The 7,925-nt window shown below is 51.9% G+C and overlaps 1 protein-coding gene across 1 annotated transcript in view; it reads left to right on the top strand.

Moving 5' to 3' along the window:
- The window catches only part of LOC103754072 (CUB and sushi domain-containing protein 1), a 251,808-nt gene that overhangs the window by 175,981 nt on the left and 67,902 nt on the right, over positions 1 to 7,925 (top strand). The window contains exons 29-31 of the mRNA XM_029963058.1: positions 2,042 to 2,233; positions 4,615 to 4,753; positions 5,223 to 5,410. Of these exons, the coding sequence (XP_029818918.1) occupies positions 2,042 to 2,233; positions 4,615 to 4,753; positions 5,223 to 5,410 (519 nt within the window). The remainder of the gene's footprint in view (positions 1 to 2,041; positions 2,234 to 4,614; positions 4,754 to 5,222; positions 5,411 to 7,925) is intronic.

The raw sequence follows: 7,925 nt of genomic DNA, 5'->3' as shown, positions 1-7,925 counted from the left end.
TTCTGTGCTTCTGTGATCATCCTCCAGCCCTTTTACCCTGTGAGGGGGCACCTGAGAGGCTCTGAGCTGGAGAAGCCCCCCTGGTACAGAGGGAGGTTGTGGAGGGCTGGAAATCCCCATGTCTGAGCCACCCAGCCTCCTGCACCTTGATCAGCACTGGCAGGGAGTGAAGCTCTGGGCTGGCAGGAGGAGAAATGGGCCTGTGCAGGGCTGAGGGTTGGACTGGATGCTCCTTGGGGGTCCCTCCCAGCTCAGCCTATTCTGGGATTCTGTGATTCCCTCATCATATCCAGCCCCAGCTTTGCTGAGCAGAGGTTTCAGGTCCCCCCAGAGTCGTGCTGGGGGTGACATTGCAGTGAGCAGTGACAGGCACTGTGTGTCCTCCAGCTTTGCCAGTGGAGTGCAGACTCTGCAAATCGAGTTCAAACTGCAGTATTTTGTCCTGGCAGGTGATGCCTTGCTCCCCCCTGCTCCAGTCACCTCCACAGTGCTGACTTGGCAGGGGTGGAAGACACAAGAAGGAATTACAGCTCTTTTCCACCCCGTTGCCCCAGAGCTCTGGCTGCCACCCCTGCTGCTCTGAGAGCTGCTGGGCAGTGGGCTCTGAAAACCAAGCCTGGTTAAAAGCCCCCAAATTGGCTCCCCTGAGATGAGAGGCAGGTCACCAACAGCTCTGTTGGCTGGGGGGGGTGCTGCAGTCTGGCTCTGCCTGAGCTCAGCCCTGCAAACACATTAATTCCAATTATATTGGGGTGACACATTCCAGCCTTCACAGGGGGTTCCACATTGTACCTTGTCCAGTAACCAACCTGCAGGTGCTGATTTTGGAGCTGGTATTAAACAGGGAGGTGGGTTTGGTGACTGATGGTCTGACCTTCCTGGCACTCAGGCACATCCAAGCATTATCCTGCCTCTCCCAAGTTTTTCTCCATAGATTTCTGTCCAGTCTGCCTTGCATGGCTGGGGGAGCCAGACAGCAATTTGGGGAGAATTTCTCCTGGATTTTAGGCCTTCTGGGATGACCAAAGCAGAGGGAGAGCTCTGTGTCACCCAGCACAGCTGGGCCATCCCCTTTTTTTTTTATTTTGCCAGGCTTGTGTCTCATCCTGCTGGGCAGGACCAGCCTGGGCTGTGAACTTGCTTATCTTCAGCTGCACAGAAAGAGAGGGGATTTCCTCTGGCTCTTTTGAGAGCAGCTTTCTCTAAACTGCCTGGGTGTAATGGACTCTCATCAACTTAGCAGGAAATAAGCTCTGCTCTGCTGCCTGATCTGGAGCTGGGCTTTATTGACCGCTCCTGCTCAAAGCCTTTGTTCACCAGGTGTGACTAAGTAGCCAGCCCTAAGCCCAGGAGTGAACAGTTTTTGGGATCTTATGAACTTTAATGAGGTATAGAAGCTTGCAAAACTTCTTTACTCCAGGACTTTGCCCTGCTGGGCAGCAGCTGAGGTGCTGAGCTCAGGGAGCAGTGAAGTTGTGCTGCCTGTCCCCAGCTGGGAAGGAGCCCAGGGGGGACATCTCAGACCTCAAAGAGATGCAGCAGCAAGTCTGGGAGGGAAGCACGTGCCTTCCTGAAAGGTCAGGCTTGATGCTTCACAGGTTTTGAGGCTGCATTTCCTCACCACTCAGGGGAAGTGAGAAGTGCTGGTGGATGAGTTGCTTTTGCAGCCCGTGCCTGACACAGAATCCTACAGAACTGCCACGGGAGATCAGTGGGTGTGTGGATCACTGAGAGAACAGCAAACCTGCCCTCTGTGCGGTGCAGAACTTGCTGCTCCCCAGAGCCTCTTCCAGCTACAGTGGCAGATGCTCAGAGCAAAGGAAAAGCCAGTTTTTGCGTGTGGGGAAACTCTGTGGGATACTGGAGGAGGAGGAGGAGGAGGAGGAGGAGGAGGAGGGATGGAGGACAAGTCATGGCTTGGGTGTGTGTGTGAGGGCAGAGACTGGGTCCAGCTGCTGTAGGAAATAAATAGAGATATATTTATGTGCTCTAAGCCTTGCAGCAGATAAAGGTGTGTAATATATATTGATTTACTCCTCAGTTTCCACTGCCACGTCCTGCAACGACCCGGGAATTCCCCAGAACGGGAGCCGGAGCGGGGACAGCAAGGAGGCAGGAGATTCCATCACCTTCCAGTGCAACCCGGGCTATGCCCTGCAAGGGGAGGCCCAAATCACCTGTGTGCAGGTGGAGAACAGGTTTTTCTGGCAGCCAGACCCTCCCTCCTGCACAGGTAAGGACACTCAGCCACCCCCCACCGACCTCCCTGCCCCTTCCCCTTCCCAGGCTCCTGGACCTGGAGGTCCCACCTGGTCCCAAGAGGTGCATTTCCAGGTGTGCCTGTCCCACAGAACTGTTTTGGGTTGATCCCTGGAGTGTCTGGGACAAGGAGGATCTAGTTCATGCTGGGAGCTCCCAGGACACGGTGCAGTGGAAGGTTTGATATTTAACCTGACAAGGCCAAATTAGAGGCTCCTTTAAAACTCAGGTTGGTGGAGAGGATTGGGGCCGTGGGTGAATCATTTCTGCATGAGGAGACAGCAAACTCTGCCACGAGAAAGGGCTTTCTGACATTTTCTTTGGGCTCATAAAGGAATAAAAGAAGCTCCTAAAAGGGATTCTTTTTAACACATCCAAAACCCAGTCATGCCAAGCACTCCAGAGCAATAAACACCAAATTTGCTGGCCAATTAAATGCCAACCACAAATGACTTTACCTGTAATCTTCATTGCTGCTTGGGCACTGTTACCCCAAGCAAGAAAAACCAATTAATTCACTTTCTAACATCACACTTCATGCCCAGGGTCTGTGCTGCAGGAGGACTTGGGTTCTGAATGACTCTGGATTGAGTGTGGCACCTCCTCAGCCTCCCAGAGACAGTTCTTTTAATCTTCCCAGGGCTGTAACTAAATCATGGTGTTGGATGTCGTGCCCATCTCTTCATTTTCCCGTGGAGTTTTCCCACCAGGAGCTGAACTCTGAGTCCTTTGCAGAGAAAAGCAGCCAGTGCCTTTATCTTGGAGTGAGATGAGTTCCCACAGGTCACCTCCTGTTTGACCTGGAGTCATAAACTCCCTGAAGAAGCTGCAAACAACATCCTGCTCCTTCCCTTCTCCACTGACAAAGGGTTTGGAGGAACAATCAGTGGCCAAATAGCAGTTTCACAGGAACTGGGGGGGACAGGCTGCCTGGTTGGAGCTTGAGCTGGGGAAGGGTGTTAAATTGAAAGCTTGGATTTTACATATTTAGCATTTCAAATGGATTTTCACATCTTTGCACGACTTCCTCGGTCCCTGAACGAACGACGTGGGCTGAGCAGGAACCTCGGCTGAGAGACAGCCCCAGGAGCTTTGGGGTATTTGAAGTTTGTATCCTGGCCAGCTCCAAACAGCAGTGGCTGAGATCATTTGCTGCTTTAAATCCTTTGGAGAGCAGGGGGTGGGATTTTCAAAGGAATCGTCTCCCTCGGGCTTTTCAAACACTGAGTCCTCACACTTTGGTTTCTTCTGGATTTTCCCCTGAGTGGAAGGGGAAAGCACCCTTGGGGTTCAGATGAAGGTGAATGGACACAGAACAGGTGCTTGTGGTTCTTCCAAGGTGTTTGTGGGTGACCCTCAACCAAATTCTTTCGTGTCTGTGCTGTGATTTCCTTGTCTATCCCAGAGGGATAACAGCCCTCCTGTGGCTGGACTTGGGGCCTTGGGGGAAAGTCTCTGGTTTAATCTCCACTGTGACCTTTTTAGACCAGCCCCACTGTGTTTTACCCTATGTCTGGAGATTCTTGTGTGTTTACAGGCTTTAGGAAAGCCCACAGGATAAAAATAGAAAAATACCAAAGCCCACACGTGCTCACTCCTTCGTGGAACATCCCTCCCTGGATTTGTTCAACCACTTTTGCCCCATCCCAGCTCATTTCCCACCCCTTTGTTGCCTTAGGCTGGTGTCAGACCCCCGAGTTTAACACAGACTGTCCTCCCCTCCCTCTCCCCCCATCCCAAATCTGGGAGGATTGATCTGAGCACCAGGGGAATCTCAGAGCATCGACCCTCCTGAGGAGGCTGCAGAAAGGCTGACAGCAGAAAATCACTCCTGTTTGCCACGGTGGAAACACAAGCAGGCACTTCCAGCCTTAAAAAAGTAATAATTGATTTTTCAATCAGCTTGCCATTTAATGTGTTGGTAACTGGAATAAACACGAATGAGCCATCAGGCCCAGACAACATGTTTGCACTTGGTTAGCAACAGACTGGGGCTGGGAGCTGCCTGAAGGAATGCAACAGAAAAGCATAAAATAACTCTCTGTCCCTCTGGTTGCTCACTTACAGATCTCAGGAGGGTTGTGGTGGCATCCCTGGCTCTCTCTGTGTGTGTGTCACCTCTGGGATGACCTCTGGGAGAGCCACCACAACCTCCTGTAACACAGGACTGGGACTCCAACACTCCCGTGGGTCCCTTCCAGCTCAGGATATTCCAGGATATCTCAGTGTCAGCTGCCTCCCTGACACCTCACCTACCCACAGCTCCCTGCTTTGCCTTCCCTGCACCTCACCTGCTGGTTTTTCAGTCTCTGTGACACAACCCCTGCCCCCTTTGCCTGTTCTTTGTGTTTGCAGCTCCCTGTGGAGGGATCCTGACGGGCCCCTCAGGGGTGATCCTGTCCCCCCAGTACCCCGAGCCCTACCCCCCTGGCAAGGAGTGTGACTGGAAGCTCACGGTGTCTCCAGACTATGTCATTGCCCTGGTGTTCAACATGTGAGTACCCAAGGGGTTGGACACCCTCTGGGGCTGTCCCTGGGCACAGGGAGGGGGCACCAGGGACTGCAAATCACTGTGAAGGAGCCAAACCAAACCTGGTGGGATGGTCCCATATCCTGGGCAACCAGGATATTATATCCCAGGCATTAATCTGGGAACATCAGATTAACATCATATCTCAGCTGCAGCTCCTCTTTGACATGCACAGTTTTTGCACAGTGTTTGTGTGCCAGAAGCATCCCCTCAGATCAGCTGCTTTAACAGAACATAATTCTGCCAAATATTGTTTTGGTCACAAAAAAAACCCTGGGAGGAAACACGCTGAGTAGTTTTAATTCTGAAATACCTTGCTGAGAGGGCTTATTTAAATTTAACTGTGGTGCAGCACCTGCATCTGTGGGATGGAGTCAGGAATGTCCAGCCCATCAGGAGTTCTCCTGCTCCAAGCACTCCTTTGGTTTTGCAGCTTCAGCCTGGAGCCTGGCTATGATTTCCTTCACATCTACGATGGCCCTGACTCCCTGAGCCCCCTGATTGGGAGCTTTTATGGCTCCCAGCTCCCCGAGAGGATCGAGAGCAGCAGCAACAGCCTGTTCCTGGCGTTCCGCAGCGACGCCTCCGTCAGCAACACCGGCTTTGTCATCGAGTACACAGGTGAGGGTGGGCACCTGGGCACACCTGGGCACACCTGGGCACACCTGGGCACGCCTGGGCACGCCTGGGCACGCCTGGCCTGGCTCACTCAGCAAACACTGGCACCTTCCCTGTGCTCTAATCAGGTTAAAGCAAAGCTGGACCGAGTGGGAGAGGCTCGAGGCGCTGTGGGAGCCTCTCTCTGGGAGTCATCCCGAGGTTCTGCCACGACCAAAACACATTTAAGAGGCATGTAGGGAAAATGGGGAATTCTGGAGGCTGGAGAAAGAGCCAGGGTGCATAGGTAACATGAACACAGCTAAGACAGCAGCAGAAAAGGGCTGTGGGATCTGTCACGAGTGGCTGCTTTTTTGTGGGACTTTCGTGAAGAGAGAAGAAAGTCTTTACTTTTTTTTCTTTCAAGAAAATCAAGGGAGATTCCCAGAAAACATTCCTTTACTGTCCAGGCTGTATTGTGTATAATATTTCTTGCTCCACACTGAAATCAAATAGTTCTGTCTCTGGTGAGCAGAAGATGCCACTTCACAGACTGACAGAGTGGTTTGGGCTGAGAGGGACCTTAAAACTCCTCCAGCATGAGATCCCCCTTGAGCCTCCTCTTCTCCAGGCTGAGCCCCCCCAGCTCCTTGTGCTCTTGGTGCTCCAGCCCCTTCCCCAGCTCCATTCCCAGCTCTGGACACGCTCCAGCTCCTCAAAGGAGGCAAAGGAAGGAGGGAGGCAGTAAAACAGAGTGGTGGCCTCAGCTGTGGTGGTTGGAGAGATCCCCGGGTGTTTTTAGCTCTGGAACGAGCTGGGAAGTGACAGACCTGGCACTGCTGGTGGGGAGAGGGGGAAGAAGAAGGAGGCTTTGGCAGGTGCACCCCTTGTTTGTGCCTGGAGTAGGTGGAAGAAGGGAGTTGTTACGAGCTGGAGTAAAAATCTGCTCTGCAGAAGCGGGATCTGACGAGTCAGAGCAGGGAGAAGGAGCAAAAACTGGGGGATGGAAGCAGAGCTGGAAAGAAACGATTCCTCCAGCCTGCTCTGGGCTGCAGGGACTGGTTTGGGGTGTGGGGAGAACAGCTCCAGGTGTTCTGTGGAACTGGGCTTGGCCTCTCGTGCTGGAGAGGTGAGGGGTGACCTCAGGAGCACATGGGGGTTTGGATGAAGGGCACAGGAAGGAGTTTCCAGGCTGGGAGCTCCAAAGTGGGAGATTTCCTCATGCTTTTTAGTAACTCCTCTTTCTCTTATGGGCCAGAAGTGAAGAGGCATGAAATGGAAAGCAAATGAAGCAAAGCTGATTACTTTTCACCCTTCCAAAGGAATGGAAAAAAAACCCCAAAACAAACCATCCCCAGCCCAATTTGAAATTCGTGATTATTTTGCCAGAACTGTTTTGCCCATCCTGAGCTTATAAACATCCACTCAGCATTATTTATGGGTTATTTAAGGTGGAAACTCCCCACAGGAACGCTGTGCTGTAAAATTCCTTGCAAGGCAGGCTGTTTAACAACACCCAGCACTGCTTGAAAACAGTCAGAACTGGGTGATGCTGTTTGAAAATCAGCTCTGTGTCCTTATGGAAAAGGTGATCCATGGACTTGGGAGGAGTTTTGGAGCGTGCTGGGCTCCTGGTGAGCTGGTGTGGATGCCCAGAGAAGCTGAGGCTGCCCCAGCCCTGGGAACATTCCAGGCCAGGTTGGTGGTGGAGGGAAAACCAGTGGCCTCGTGGCTGCTGTTCCTGGTGGAAACATTTCACATCCCTTTGTTCCCTGTTCACCTGGATCCCCAGTGGTGAAGGAATCCTTGGAGCTGATCCCATTTTTCACTGCAGAAAAACAAAAGCAAGGTCTGGGGGCTTTGCTGTTCTCTGTTTCTCCCTCCACACCTTCCCCAAGTACTGAAAGGCCATGATTTAATGCTTAAACACATTCTAATTGTTCACAGAGCCACTGCTCTCAGGAAAGCCCTCAGCTTTAATGAGCAATTTCCAAATGACAAAAGAGCAGGATTAATCAAAGCCCCTAATTATATTTCAGGCAGGGGGAAAAAAAAGGAAAAAAAAAAAAAGAAAAAAAGGGGAAAAAAAAAACCTTAGAAGAAGAGGGAAAGAAGTATCCAAGACCTGACAGCTCCGTGGTCTTTACTGGAATTTTCATATGTAAATGGAGTTTTTAACTCTGCAGGGCAGAGTGAACAGGGAGAAAAATGTCTTCATTTTGTTTAAGTGCTTGTAATCATTTTGGCATAATTGCAGCCGTGCTGCACATCTGGAGAGTCACCCAGCTCACACATGGCACTGAATTTCCACGGTGAGAGCAGAGACAGCTCTTGGATCCAGGAGTGTGGGGTGCCAGGAGATGATGGGAACAGATGTGGCACGTCTGAAATCCGCTCCATGTTCAGTCTGGGGTTGTGTGTCCTGGTTTGCAAAGTTCCTCCCAGCCTGTTCCTGTGCAAGGAGAGGGAGTGGGGAAAGTTAAATGGAGCAGCTGAGGGAGCTGGGGGGGCTCAGCCTGGAGAAAAGGAGGCTCAGGGG

The sequence above is a fragment of the Manacus vitellinus genome, unplaced genomic scaffold (assembly GCF_001715985.3).
Source record: "Manacus vitellinus isolate BGI_N305 unplaced genomic scaffold, ASM171598v3 scaffold_52_pilon, whole genome shotgun sequence".
Lineage (NCBI taxonomy): Eukaryota > Metazoa > Chordata > Aves > Passeriformes > Pipridae > Manacus > Manacus vitellinus.
This window is presented reverse-complemented; position numbering and strand designations above follow the sequence as displayed.